This window comes from Oreochromis aureus, linkage group 13, assembly GCF_013358895.1.
Source record: "Oreochromis aureus strain Israel breed Guangdong linkage group 13, ZZ_aureus, whole genome shotgun sequence".
Classification (NCBI taxonomy): domain Eukaryota; kingdom Metazoa; phylum Chordata; class Actinopteri; order Cichliformes; family Cichlidae; genus Oreochromis; species Oreochromis aureus.
This window is the reverse complement of record NC_052954.1, coordinates 17,345,533-17,360,154: the sequence shown is the minus strand read 5'-3', so window position 1 is coordinate 17,360,154 and position 14,622 is coordinate 17,345,533. Positions and strand designations below refer to the sequence as shown.

Genomic DNA, 14,622 nt, shown 5'->3' with positions numbered 1-14,622 from the left:
TGCGTGTTCATTAACCATGACTGATGACTTATTAAAGGAATGCTGACTGAAAAGTATTTATCTCTGTTTTTCGTCCTAGATGTGCCAAATTTCTCAGACCCACAAATTCCAGTAGTGGCTCGAGAGATTCTTCAGAAAATGATCAGACAGTTTGCTGCTGAATATACCTCAAAAACCATCTCCCCTCAGGTCAGTTGCTCAGATTCCCAGCCTCACTCTGACCAAAGCCTGTCGACCCCACCTTTGCTCTCAGGAGCTCCTCCTGCTACAAGTCCTGCTGCCACACTGGCTGGGCCAGCACACAACCAGAACCCCGTCCTAAGCAAGCTTCTAATGGCTGATCAGGATGCACCTCTTGACCTCACCATCAAGAAGCCCATGGCTGAGCCCAGTGAGCAAGGTAGTGTGAAACACATCTACCACAGGTGTAGTTTATTCATTACTGAGCTGGTGCACTGGCTGGATTGTGATCAGAACTTAACATTGAACCTACATTTCTTTTCTTTCCTTTTTTAAAATTAGATGGAGTTCTTGATTTATCTATCAAAAAGAAAAGCTATAGCAGCAGCCTGCCTGCCAATAGTCCCTGCCTTTCTCCGGCCACAACCATGCTGAAGGGGTAAGAACAGTTTCTTTCTCTCTTTTCTGCTGTACTAAGCCGGGTCCCTTTTTATCAGCAGCGGTAGTACTAGTAGTGAGTAAATGTGGTTTAGAAGTAATTTACTAGCTTGACTTTTTTGGTTCTCTTTAATTAATTTCTGGCAAGATACAGGCAGGCCTTATGGTAAATGTAGTTCACTACATGACTCGAAGCATTGCTGATATTCTTGCATCTATATACAGTGATAAACCGCTGTAGCAGATTGCATAATGCGTAAACCCACATGAAAGTGTTTTGGGGTTTTTTGTTTGTTTTTATTTTTTTCAGAATAAAAGATAATGCGGACTGAATATTATAGGTTATACTGAACAGTATTTATAGGGGAAAGTCCCTCTGATGAACTAAAGAAGAATTTCAGGGACTTAATTCTTTCTGTCAAGTAAAATGAGAATGATTGATCAGTTATTTAAATATTTAATAATTATCTATGGCATTGCCTGAGCGCCTATAACATGAGTTGTTTTAATATTGTACATTAACTTGATACATATCCTTGGATTCGGCTTACTCTATCTTCCATTTAAGATGTATTAAATTGTGAAAATCCAAATCAAAGGAATAATGTCCTAGAAGGACCCCACCCTCCCCCTTTTTGTTTTTTTGCACCCCAGCAGTGTCAGGCTCTGGAAGCCGCTGACAGCTCTGCAACTGATTTCTTTTTTTGGGGGGAGGGAAACAATATAACTTTAATTGAATAATTAAGAATAGTAATTTGCAGTTGTTTTGTTTTTTGTAACTTAGAGCTTGAGTTTGATAGATTGCAAGTACCCTTTGCTGGCTTACTCTTTTATTGCTGTGCTTGTTCAGTGGTAACGTCACGCATAGACTGTCAAGAGTTTTTTGTGCATTAGTTACTTTGTACGGCATAGATCTTGCACCCTGCATCTACATCTACATGCAGACTCCCTTACTGCAGTTACAAATAGTCCATTCTCCTGGGCAAGCTTTTTGAGTCACAGAAATGCCAAGTCTTCAGTGTATTTTACTAAATGCATCTTCTTTGTTTTTTATTTTCGTTGTTTCTTTGCCCTTTCCTTTTTTCTTTTTTTCCCCTATGTTTTATGCAAAAATAAAGAAAAACAACAAAACAGCAAATTTAAAAAAAAAAGTTTAACTTGAGTCTTTTTTTGGGTTTTGTTTTGTTTTGTTTTTTTGTTTTTCAAAAGCCACACACACATTTACACAGTAGGTTGTTCGAGTGATGTTACCAAAGCAAGGTCATATAATAAAGGAGTGGCCAACATCTTCCCCTCCCCACCCCATCCTCCCTTAGTAAAGAGAAAAGGGCACTGTGCAAGCTCTGCTTACACCCAATTTCCTTCCATCCAATCAGGCGATCCTTGAGAGCGGACGGGCATGTCGGGCTGTTTATGAGGAGCCTACAGGATGGGAGGAGGAGGGATAATTTCGGCCACTCCACCTGTTATAAGCCTTCTTCGTCTCTTGCATACTCACTGCGCATCAAAGAGGAACCCGATCTGGAAAGCGACCCAGAGTCACCCCTCAGCCATAACCAAAACTGCAGCCCCAATGACGTTTTCAGAAATGCCTCCGGTTCCTGGAATTCCAAAACTCATTTGGGAGCCCTGCTGAAGCTCAAAACCAGAAATGAAGCTAGTGAGCACCTTAAAGATATACCCAGGTTGTTGGAAGCTGCTGGACTTTTGACAAAGTCACTTGCCTGTGAGAAAGCAAACCTCCAGGAGGCCTCCAGAGACCAAAACCTTTCTCTGTCTCATTCTCCGTCCTTTGACCTAAAGATTCCCCAGGTCCGAGTTTTGGCTACAGGAACAGATTCGGCATGGGACTCCGTGTCCACTGAATATTCAGGTTCACTTTATGAGAATGGCCTGGGAAAGAAGCTTTGTTCCATTCTACCCAGGCAGATCCAGAAAACCACCAGCAGCAGCAGCAACAGAGGTTTAAATAGCTCAGGTTCGGAGAAGGAATACTGGAGCTTTTCCTCTGACTGCCAAGCTTTGGGGGGGAACTACCCAATGGATTCGGAGTCAGACCTAAGTAACAAGCAGCCTAGGAAGAAGCGAGGGCGATATCGACAGTACAACACAGAGCTGCTAGAAGAGGCCATTGTGGTGGTGATGGGTGGCAAAATGAGTGTTTCTAAAGCGCAATCGATTTATGGCATCCCACACAGCACCCTGGAATACAAAGTTAAAGAACGTCTGGGGACCTTAAAAAATCCCCCCAAAAAGAAAATAAAGCTGATGAGCCAGGTGGAAGAACCCAGCGTTTCACTGTCCCCCAAACAAAAGGATCTCCAAAATTCCCAGCACAGTCTTTATGACAAAAAAGAGAGTGCTTCTGAAGAGAATGGGACTGATTTCCGTGACGGCAGCCTCTTATCAAACGAGTGACGCATCCATAACATACTAACTACGGTGTACTTTTTAATCATTGTGTTTGCCAGACTGTGGCAATACCCGTCTTTGTTGCATCTCTAATAGTTCTATTTATTATTAACTTATTTAATTTTTATCACTAAATTTAGCACTTATTACATTAAAAATGTTTGTATAGGGCGTAAACACACAAGTGTCTCCCAGTAGTGTATGTTGTGGCTTGGAGGGCATGCTTTTTATTTTAGAATTATTGAAATACAATAGCATGCTGGTAATTAAGTTTTAGTTATTGATTCAAATTAGGCTTTAAAAATTCACTCCTCGCTCTGTTCTTTACAGAGCCAAACTGAAGCTTGTACAACGATGTGGCGCCCCATAGTGTTCTCTCTTAATATTGGTCATGTTCAAATGAAATATTTCCAAGTATGCAGAGCCTGTAGTTTGGGTGAAAACATATGAAGTAAATTAATGCATGGAACGACTCTAAAAGTCTCAAAGTTTACAGATACCATTGGAAACAGACAGCGGGAAGTATGGCCGCATACTAACCTATTATTTATATAAATGTATAAGATATGGAATATAGCGTAATATCATTCTGGACTTTATCTTCCTTTAAAAAAAATCCTCACAAGCACAGTGGGTTTTTTTTCCACTACTTTTACTTAGTTCTGTACATTTTACTCTGCTATATGATTGGCAATAGTTTCCGTTGCCTTCTATACACTCAGGTTATGTTAAAATAATGCATTACTACACACACATCTACACAAACAGTTATACCTCAGCTACATACCTCAGCTAAATCATTGCCTCAGAAATCACCTGCAACAGTAAAGGATTGAATACCCAAATAAGCCTTTTTAATGGTAACATTCAGGATGTCATACTGATGAGTGTGTGTCCTTCTCTCGTCTTAATAACCTTATTTTCAGTAATCTGTAGTATTTCAGTGCAATCCTGCAGAGCATTACATTTCTGTGTGATTTCTTTTGGGGAGGGGGGGTTGGTTGATTTTTTTTTTTTTTTGTCCTTCTTCAAACTTCAGGTATTCTACTGTGAGATGTGATACAAAACTTTCTGCTTTCTTTTGTCATAAAAATACTGCAGAGGCATGCATACATACAATATACACATACACCTATGGCAGATAATAAAAGAATATATATTTTTTGTCATTCTATAGTGAGGATGATAACTGTAACTTGTTAACAGTTGTAAACAATCCAGATTGGCTAATCTGGTTACAACCATGCCTCAGTCCATTCTCATTCTGTTTTTCAAGTTGCCATGGCAAAAATTCAATGAAAAAATACATTGATTGGCTGTATTCATTTATTGAATGTAAAACGTTAGGATAGGCTTTTTTTTTTTTTTTTTTTTTTTTGTTACCGTCATGGCTTCTGTCAATAGATTGTACATTTGCACGAGTGCACACATACTGGGAGGTGTGGGGTTTTTTGTTGTTTTTTTTAATTGATTAGATGATGGTGTGAAGTTGACTACTGTACCAAAAATGTGTTTATATTTGGAGAAAAACAAAACTACAACCACCAGCAATTTTCTTTTCTTGAAACTGAGCGGGTTGACAGTAGAGAGAGGTTCCTTAGCTGTTAGCTGCTTCACTAAAATTCACGCTGATGCCATTTCATTAAAAATAACAAATATTTAATTACGGTGCTGTTACCATGCAGAAAGGGCTGCATTTAAAAACCTCTACAGAATGCCTTTTTCATGTTGCTATTTTCATTGAATTTTTGCCTGGTTTTTGACCCAGCCTTGTCCATTAGTTTGATCAGGACACCTCATTGTGCATTATTGATTACAGCTCAGGATGCTAAACATTTTGGGCTCATGACCCATTATTTCTGTCAGGTTTCCATACAGGTCTAGCAAATTTTGGTAACGAGTCTTTGTTTGTGTTTTGTTTTTAAAGATTTACAGAGTTTTAATCATATTTGCTGTCATATTACATAAACTTACACTACACAGATGTAGTTCAGGGACTTGCACACTTGTATTTATACCACTGTAACAACTTTACTGTAACTATAATTATAATATAGTATAATATATAGTAACCCTCTGTTGTTTATTCTCCACCTTTAGCTATTATTTAATAAATGTTTTTATGGTGTAAGGATATTAACCCCAGATTTAAAAAAACAAACATATAATACATTTGAATCGCCTGCCATGGTTTACAAAATAATACCCAGTAGTTACTTCAATTACAGATGTACATATACGAGTAAAATCTAATCACTGATTTGATTTCAGTAATAAAATTATTTTTGCACTGACAATCCTCCGGCATTGCCAAAATATAAAACTTTATTGTCTAATGCATTTCAGTTGATATACTAAAGTCATACAAGCGCTTTTGGGTTTATTGATAATTTATTGATTGCTTCTTACATTCTGTTGTAAAAAAATCCAGTGGTTGACTACCTCATCTGGAAAGCCAATATCACCACTATCACTGTTCTCAAAGCTGTTTTATGTAGCAATCTCATGCACACAACACAATACTGTAAATTTCTTTGTGTAAAGGCAAATGATTTAAAGCAGAGTTGTAATCATATTGATGTAAGTATAAAAGTTAAACTATATGTAAATATTTCTGTCTATACTTTTTTTTCCCCCTATGTGTGGGTATGAAGCATTTTAGGGAACTTATTCTGGTCGTGACATGATACATTTCCCCTGCATTGAAGGAACTATGTTGCTAAAATGGGGTTAGAACCTACTTCGTCTTACATACTTTCCAAATTTTATTATATTGTCGATTTAGTATTTATTAAGCTTTTTTTTTTTTATTAAAAGGTAACGTTAACACTTAAATTGAGAATGTAAACAGCTTTAATTAAACTCAACGCTACTTAAAATAATAATAGGCCTGTGTGTATATATCTTAAAAGGTTTATCTAACTGTTATAAGAGATAGCTGTGGAACAAGACTGTACTACTTTATTATGGGCAAGGTTTTGCATGTGAGGACTGAAGTCGCTCTACAAGCTTAAATGTTGAGACTCTTCAGCTGATTGCAGAGTATCCTCATCCATACAAATTTGTACAGATCTTTTTGATGTCACATTAATAGCATATAAATGAATGGCACTGGGTGTATTTTTGCATGATTGGACTAAATCATATTTGTCATTTGGGGATTTTGTTCTGTATGGTGCAGTTTATCTTTTGGGGTTGTTTTATTGAACACAAACAATGGGGTGTTAGTGTGTTTAATGCCAAGTAATCAGTGTAAGAAGTAGTTTCACTTCGAACCTAAAATATTTCTAAACCAGTTAAAAATCTGCTCAGTGGTTAAGGATGCTATAAATGCCCTTGTGTAGCAGATCGTAATTTTGAGATTATTTATCCTGCTATTGTTTAAACATTGTGAATGAGTTTACTCATCCAGATTTTTCTGCTTGTGAAATATTGTGAGCTGGTATGTAATTTGGTTTGCTTGTGCTTGTTAGATTGGCTAGTTTACTTCACTTGAAGAAAGAGTACTTGGTGTTGTAGCAATGATCAAAGAAACAGAGTGGAAAAACCCTCAGGGATTAAACTCTTACCAGTAGTTATTCAGGTACTCCACTTTACTGCTTAGACTTTGCAGAAGGGGATGTGAAGTTGACGAGCTAAGCAAAAAATCATCAGGTTCTAGTTACAGCAAATGTTATTTTTTTAATCTCTAAAACTTATTTTTAAAGCTCTAAAATTTACTTTTGAGATATTTGACATGCTGTAAAAATCGCTTCATGGTTAGAGCCAAAAATCCTGCAGTACACCTTTCCATCTTTGACTATTACACTACTACACAATGAATGTCAGGGATTCAAGAATAAGCCAATAAAAGTCCTAATAGTCTTTTTGCTTGCTGAACATTCATTATAGCCTTCAAACCCTCATTTTAGACTGTATACAATAACCTTTTGTGATATAAAGCTGAAATTCATTAAAAAAAACAAAGTCACCATTATGTTGTCTTGCTCATGCATGTAGTGCAGTTTACTGCTAGTATATAATAACCTGTTTGATCCATGAAATTTCACTTTGTTCCTTTTTATGTAGCTTCTAACACAGAGGACAGGCATAGCAAACCTGATTTGTTATGCAGCCTTAGCTTGCTGTGGCAATAGTTGTTCCAACTTGAACAAAAGACGTGAAAAATTCAGGTTTGTGACGTCAAAGTGAAAAGATGTTGTCCAATGTTACTTGGCAATGCAGTATTAGCTAAAGTTGTGTGTAAATATGATTTATAGTTTATTTTCAGACAAAATATAATTTAGCACAACTTCACATTTATTTCTGACATGTTCATTTTTTACCTGGCAGAATCTGCTGCAAAACTTTTGTTCTTTTTTTTTCAGCATAACTTTGTAGCATATCACCTCATGAATGCAGACGTGGTTTCATTTGTTCCTATGTTTTCTTGTTTAAAGACCCAAAGTGCAGCTTCAGAAAGACCTTTTTTTTGTTAAGCAAAGAAAAAAAACGTTTCATAGTCGCAGATATATTTTTGGCATAATGTTATGATTTAAAGGCTCTTAATGTAGTAAGGTATCAGGATTTTGTAATAGATCTATTACATAAATGTAACTTTTTTTGATTTGCATTGGCATAAGTAAAATTTTGGTATTAGAGTAACACGTTTTTTTAATATCTTTAGTCATGTTTGATTTTTCTTTTATTGGTTTGTTTTATATTGTGAAAGGCGACTTGAGCATTTGTCATTTAAAAAGAACCAAAACAAAACTTGACATATAAACTTGACAAATCTGATATATTTGATTTTTGCCCCTAATGTAGTTGGTATTATAAGTAATATGTTTTCAACATGGTTTAACCAAATGGGCTACCATTACTTAATGTCTTGTGCATGTATGATTATTTTTTTCTTAATGTAAAATGTAAAAAAACAAAAAAATGTAATGGCTGTAATACTGTAATTGGTCAAGTTCACTGGACAAATTATTTGCTTCTAAAAAGTATCACTTATTCTTCTAATAAATATATATCAATAAAAAAATGATAAACTTTCGTATTATTTCACACAAACATAAATTCTCGCCTCTTCAAATCTGTTTTCAGTTTTTTTTTTTAACTACTAGAGATGAAAACTCACTTATCTGCCGACCGCGTATCAGTCGAAAGAATGAACCAGTGTTGTTTCAGATTGATGGAGAATTTAATGTTTTCTTCTTCTTTTCCTCCCAGTGAGTCTCCGGACCGCCGTCTCGCAAAGGCTAAAGACCTGCAGTCCACCTCCACTCTGGAACAGTTCATGGCCAAGCTCTGCCCCCACCATCAGAGACAGATAGTAGATGCCATAGGTTTTCTACAGACGGAGATCAAAGCACTTGCATCCTCCAGTACACATAAAGCCTCTAACTGTACCTCTGCTGTCAAGGGAACTTCTTGTTCCACTGCAAAATCCAGTGCAGTGACTCCTGAGAAGTCACACCCTGAGATAAGGTTTCCCAGTGAAGTCACTTCCAAGCCAGAAGCCCCAGGCAGTTGTGCAATGAAAAATGTTCCAGAAAATGCTGTGCCGCTGAAGTCGTCTATAACCCCTAGCACTGTTTCGGATCTTCGCAGCCCTGGGTCAGGGAGTAACCAGGCTTCGGTGACCCCCATTGCTCATCCAGTAGATGCAGAGAACAACCGTCATGGTGATCATGCACCTCTTAAGATCAAAATTATGACCTCTAATGATGCTGCTGGTAAGAAGCTGTGTGTGCTCAGTCCCACTGTTTCTACTCACTCTGACACTTTGGAGGAGAGACAGAACTCTGATTCATCCAACAGAACAGAGACTCAGACTGCCAGACTGAGCACTTCTGTGAAAAGACATAATCAGGGTCTTGAAGCTAGGCAGAGGGTAACTATTGGACATCCCAAAGATACACCAGCAAAACTGTTTCCCGTCAACAGTTCTTCAGACTCTGTGCGGACGGCCAGGAAGACCATCAGGTCGTCCTCTGATCATTGGACCAAGGACTCTCCATCTAAAGGAATAGTTGACCCTGATCTTGGCCACTGTGACATTGTTTTTATTGACAAATCAATTACAGAGTGTGTTAAGGAGCCGCGGCACAGCATGGTACCACGCCGAAATGCCAGAAAAAGCACCAGAGGACATATGTGGGTGGGGCCAGATGAAATCTGGGAGTTAAAAACTGTTCGTACTTTGGCTGGAAGGGGTAACTGTCCTAACCCAATGCCAAAGCTGACACCATTGGTCACTCCAAAGCAAATACTTTCAAAGCCTGAAGGTGTGCCACCTGTGGATATGCCTTTTGTTGGATCATGCACGGAGACAATAAATCAACAAATGCCTACAGAGGAGACCGATGATAGTGTGATACCAGGCACAGAGGATATCATAGAGGTAGCAGCCAGTAGAGTAGATATTATAGTTGAAACTAGTCAGACAGATCAGTGTCAGAGCAAGGGGCAGTCTACTCCTTCATCTCCATTAAGGACCCCAACAGAGAGCCAAGAAACCGTTAAGGACACAGAAGTAGAACAGGATGCAGTTGCAGATGTAGGGATGACTACAGGAAGTGACGAAAGTGTTGATCACGCTACAAATGAAGCAATAAAAGAAACTGAACCAGAGCCTCAAGAGGAAATGCATGAAAGTACAGAGGAGACAGTGGCAGAAACAGCCCTCGAGCCATTAGAGAAAAATACCATAGAAGAACCAGAGTCCCAGATTTCATCAGATAAACTGCACAGTAGTGAACCCGTTCCCCAGCAGAATAGCATCACATTACCCGTGAATAAAGTTGACGAAGGTAAAAAGGAAATAATGCCAGATGAGCAACCTCAGGAACTTCAGCTAGAGACACGAATACACAATGAGAACTGTGAAGGGACAGATAGCGCTAATACCACAGGTTCAGTAGAGGAGATGATGACGAAAGAGACAGAAATCGAAACACCTGAAGCAGTTGAAAGTGTTATGCCTTTAGAGAGAGAAAATGGTAATGATAGTGACTATGATGTGTCCTCAAAGTCACTTGACGCACTCTTGAAGGAGTTGCCACCTTGGCGTAGGAAAAAAGGTAGCAAACCTTCAGCAACAAAGCCGCTGAAGCAGACAGAAGTGGTGATAGTGGGTCACGTTAATGGAAGACCCGTATCTGCCTCTGACAGAAAATTGCGTCGTAGACCAGGTAACGCCACGTCACCTTGTAAAGCTGCTGCAAAATCGAGTCAGAATGCATCCAACAATAGTTTTGAGGTAACTATTGTCTCTACCGCTAATGAAAAGAATATGAAGAAGCCGTTACCTGAAACATGCATACCTAAAGACTCAATTGAGACTGCTCCTGTCATTGAGCAGGTGACGGAACCCCCTTCTGACACACAGTCAAGCCCAAATTCAAAGCCTAAACAAATCCAGAAACAAAAGACAGTCCTAAAAGATGATCAGCCTACCGATGATCCTCAAAACACTGAGCCCAAACGTCAGCTTAGATCTGCAAACCAGAAGCCACCTGAAACTCCAGTATCGAATTCCATTTCAAATCCTGTCACTCCCATTTCATCTCCAGAAGCACCCCCTGAGCAGCTTCTTTCCCTCCCTCTTCCTTGTCCACTTGCTGTTCCTGCATCTCCTCTAAACGAGTCATGTGATCCTCCAACCTCTGAACTGTCTCAACCAAACACAGTAACCGAAACTGTGGAATTAAACACTGAAAATACTGAACCAGTAGAGACTCCATCTGAAGAAATGGAGACGAATGTTGAAGAGCAAAGACTGCAGGCCAGGCAGAAACTAAGATCTGCCAAGGTTGTAGCAGATGACAGTAAGAAAGTGCAACTTAGCGGTGAGGTATCAAGTCCTGTAAAGGCAGAATTGCAAACACAGATTATGCCATTAAGAAGTAAACGGGTTCTTCAAAAGAACACAGCAAGCAATGTTGATGTGCAGCCAAATGTAGCAGCTTTAGAAGACGGGTCTGTAGAAGATAATGATTCATCTGTAACAGAAAGAAGAATGCCATTAAGGAGTGATGAGACCAGTAAGGCTGAAATAGCCTTGCAGTCTGTTACTCAGTTGCCACAAGTGGACAACAAAAAATTAGCATTAAGATCACAAAGACTTATCCCTGCCCCCTCTACTAGTGCTTATACTGTAGCCACAAGACAAAATGATGTAGCTTCTCCTGTCAGAATAATGCCAGAAAGAATAACTAAAGCTCAGGTGAGGTCCCCCTCTGGGTCTGTTGCATCCGTGTCCCACAGTTCACACGGCCCTATCATTACTCCTAGGCACGAGCCCCCGAAACAAACGACTAACAAATTCTTTGAGACTTTGACCACAGAAGAAAGCCAACAGCTAATAACAAATCTGAATATTAAATATGATAAAATGCAAAAAGGTTGGGTGCAAATGGATAAGGAGGGTCAGCCAGCAGCAAAATACAAAAACAAAGCAGACCGGCAGGCAGCTATATGGAAAAGTAAGCGCAGGGCACGAAAACCAAAATCTGCAGAGCATCAGAAATACTCGCCAGTCCAAATGCTTTTTATGAAAGGTTTTAATCTCTCCAACATTTGTCGCTGGTTCCTTGAATCAACGGAAACAAAATCTCTTGTCATCGTCAAGAAGGTGACCACACGTCTTCCATCAGAAAGTCAGCTGTGCTTCCACAACTCATCAAGTGCAGCAGGGACGTCTCAGGGTGTATTTCCAAGTGTACAGGCAGAGCGCTTAAAGAAGCATTTGAAAAAGTTCGCCATTGCCTCCCCTGTAAAGAGCAACCCCAGGAGTCAGAAGCTGATTGCTAGAGCACTGGAACAAGAAGCAAATGCAGTCAAAGGGAAAGAGAGAGGAGATCTCTCCAGTAGTTCTCAGAATTTGACAAAGTACTCCTCTGCCAAAGCTTCTGCTCAGATAAGTGAATCCCAGAAATCCTCTGGAAAATCAAAGAATCCAGCTAGCGCAAGGATCCTGAGGAAATATTCTAATATTAGAGAGAAGATGCAGGTTCAGCAAACTACTAGTAGACTGAAAAAGGCATCAAAAATATTAAAAACCCGCAAGATTAAAAGACTTGCCACCACAAAGTCGTCCTCCAAGTCAAATCTGAAGCAGTCTCTTAAGGCACGGAAATCAGCATTACCTGTCAGCAAACGAATGAAGGAGTCATCGGCAAAAATGGAGAGACGAAAAATATTGGCTAACAAAAAAACGAAGCAAACTGTAAAATATAAAGCAGTGAGGGCTCAGAGCAGTGGTAGAGCTTCAAGAGATACAAGTAAAAAAGAGTTGCCTAAGAGATGTTCTCAGAGACTTGGGTCTCCTAAAATAGCCGACCATAACCCCGTCGACACACCTAAAGGCAAAGCGGACAACAAAAGGCACACTGAAGCAAATTCTGCAAAAATCCAGTCGAGGGAGTCGTCACAGAGTACACCTACTGAGGTCAAAGATGCAGAGAATGCTGCTGAAACCCCACAGCAGAGCACGGACGTCAAGGTGCCAACCTCACCTGACCAGGTGCTAACAAGATCCCAGAGAAAAATGGAGGCAGCTCTCCCTGCGAGCGGGAGCCCCAGTCATGTTTCAAAGAGGGCCGCGAAGTCCTCGACAACACAGAATGCGTCTCCCAGATCAGTTAGGAAAACTGATGAACCTACACTGACAAGAAGCGGAGCTTTAAAGTCTCCGGTAAAAAGAAGTCCACGCAGTGCAACAAAACTGGCAACCAAGAGGGCTCTGGAGCTTGCAGACACCCCAGCGAAGCGCACAAGGACATCACTCTCAAAATAAGATTGATGCAGAGAGACAGAGAGAGAGAGATCATCTTTATTTAGAGGATTTGCCTCTTTATTATCTTTTATCTGGAATATACTCCGAAGGACCAAACCCAGTCTATTTTGTGTACTCACCAAACTCTTCAGAGAATACCTTTTTCAGTAGGTAAATGTGAGAAAGGAACACATTTTGGAATTTGTTTATGGTTCAGTGTGAAAATGCAAATGTGACGTATTGTTCAGATTTCGGTTTGCGTTTTTAGGACTGAAAAGCAGTCCTGCGTGATGTCTGGCAGTTGTAGTTGCCGTTTGGCTTTATGTTTCAGCGCTCTTGACACGGCTGGAGATGACAACGGCCTAACAAATGTTTTCAGAGTTAGGAGAACAAGCGTCGAGCTTGAATTTGTTCACAGTCCTTTTGTTCCCTTTTTTTTCCTTTGCTGTTTTTGTATATAATTATCGTTTTAGATGATAGCATGCACTGCGTTTAAGCTTCCTATGTAAGTTGGCAGTTTGTATCTCCAGCCTGTGTTCAAATCACAACAGTGTGAATATGTGACTGCTGTGACCAGGTGCCTTATTTATGAAGTGTAATGTAATAGAATGTGTTGCTAAATGTGAAATCTCCTGTCCTCTGCTTGTAACAGCTTTCAGTTCCCAGAGAGGCAGCCAGCATTAATTTGCTACACACAGTGTGTGCAAACTGTTTCCGTTCCGCACAGTATGTGCCTCACACTTCATCTGCAAATTCTCACGTTGATTAAGGCGTTCAGATTTTCATACTCCTCTCCCACCTGAGATTTATTTTGTGCCCATTGTCCCACAGCATTAACATAAAATTATTCTTATTATAGTTGTATTAGATGTTGAGATCTGAATTGTTAAGAGACATGCGTGTTATATATGTGTCATGACAAAAGTTTGTAACTTTTTTTTTTTTTTTTTAATGTTGTTTGAGGTAGGTTTCGTCACTATGTACCTCCACGGTCACTTTTGACAATTGCACCCAGTGTTACCTGCACATTCTGGTGACTTTTGAGTATTTTACCTGCTTCTGCATGTGGTTATTCTTGTTAATGTTTAGACCGTTTCATAATGCAGCCATGAAACCTCCCATTAATATTTATGCCCCTACTAAAAGCTGTACTGTAAAACTATGGGAGATGATTTGGGAATTCTAGCTTATTCATCAAAATTCCTCCAAACAAAGGCCTGAACAGTTTGTGTATTTAATTGGTAAGTATGTATGAAAATAATTGCCTCTCGGCCGTTACTGTTGCATTATTCGTGTTTCACAAGCTGGATCTAAAATATTTGGGGTTGCTTGAGTCCCTTTCTGAGTTGTGCATTCAAGTGGTTGGCAGTTTTACTTTTTATGTTCTCTTTTTTTCCATTTCTTTGTTTTATTTTCACTGACAGTTAGATGTTCTCATAATGTGAAGTTCTTTTACTTCCATCATAGTAACTTACATTAGTGTATTGTCAAAGGAAAAAATACCATTTTAGCACAGTTTTATTATTATAATAATTATTATGATCATTTTCTTTAAGAGGATAAATCATCTGTAAATGCAAAACAGCTCTACCATGTTTTTATTGTTATTTAAGAACTCCATTTAGGCTAATGAATTTAGCAAATGTAAAACAGCCCACCAAATACCAGACTTGAACATGTTTATTCTTTACAGTTGCTATTTAAAGATTTTCATTTTGTATATTAGAAAGAAATACCTGCTTTATTTGTGGTAATCCCAAGAATGATACATCTTTATGTTAAGAACTTTGTATTTTTGCTGGAGTTGATATAAAGATGTTTGAATTTTA

At 39.1% G+C, this 14,622-nt stretch overlaps 1 protein-coding gene across 3 annotated transcripts in view; it reads left to right on the top strand.

Annotated features, from left to right (window-relative positions):
- The window catches only part of wu:fc17b08 (ligand-dependent corepressor), a 25,360-nt gene extending 10,738 nt beyond the window's left edge, over nucleotides 1-14,622 (top strand). For 2 of the 3 annotated variants that reach the window (XM_031758747.2, XM_039621552.1), the window contains exons 5-7: nucleotides 80-400; nucleotides 523-619; nucleotides 8,245-14,622. In XM_031758747.2, the coding sequence (XP_031614607.1) occupies nucleotides 80-400; nucleotides 523-619; nucleotides 8,245-12,814 (4,988 nt within the window). In that variant the 3' untranslated portion in view covers nucleotides 12,815-14,622. Of the gene's footprint in view, nucleotides 1-79; nucleotides 401-522; nucleotides 620-1,994; nucleotides 8,026-8,244 lie in introns of those variants that run through there. The other variant, XM_039621553.1, reaches the window with a different exon arrangement.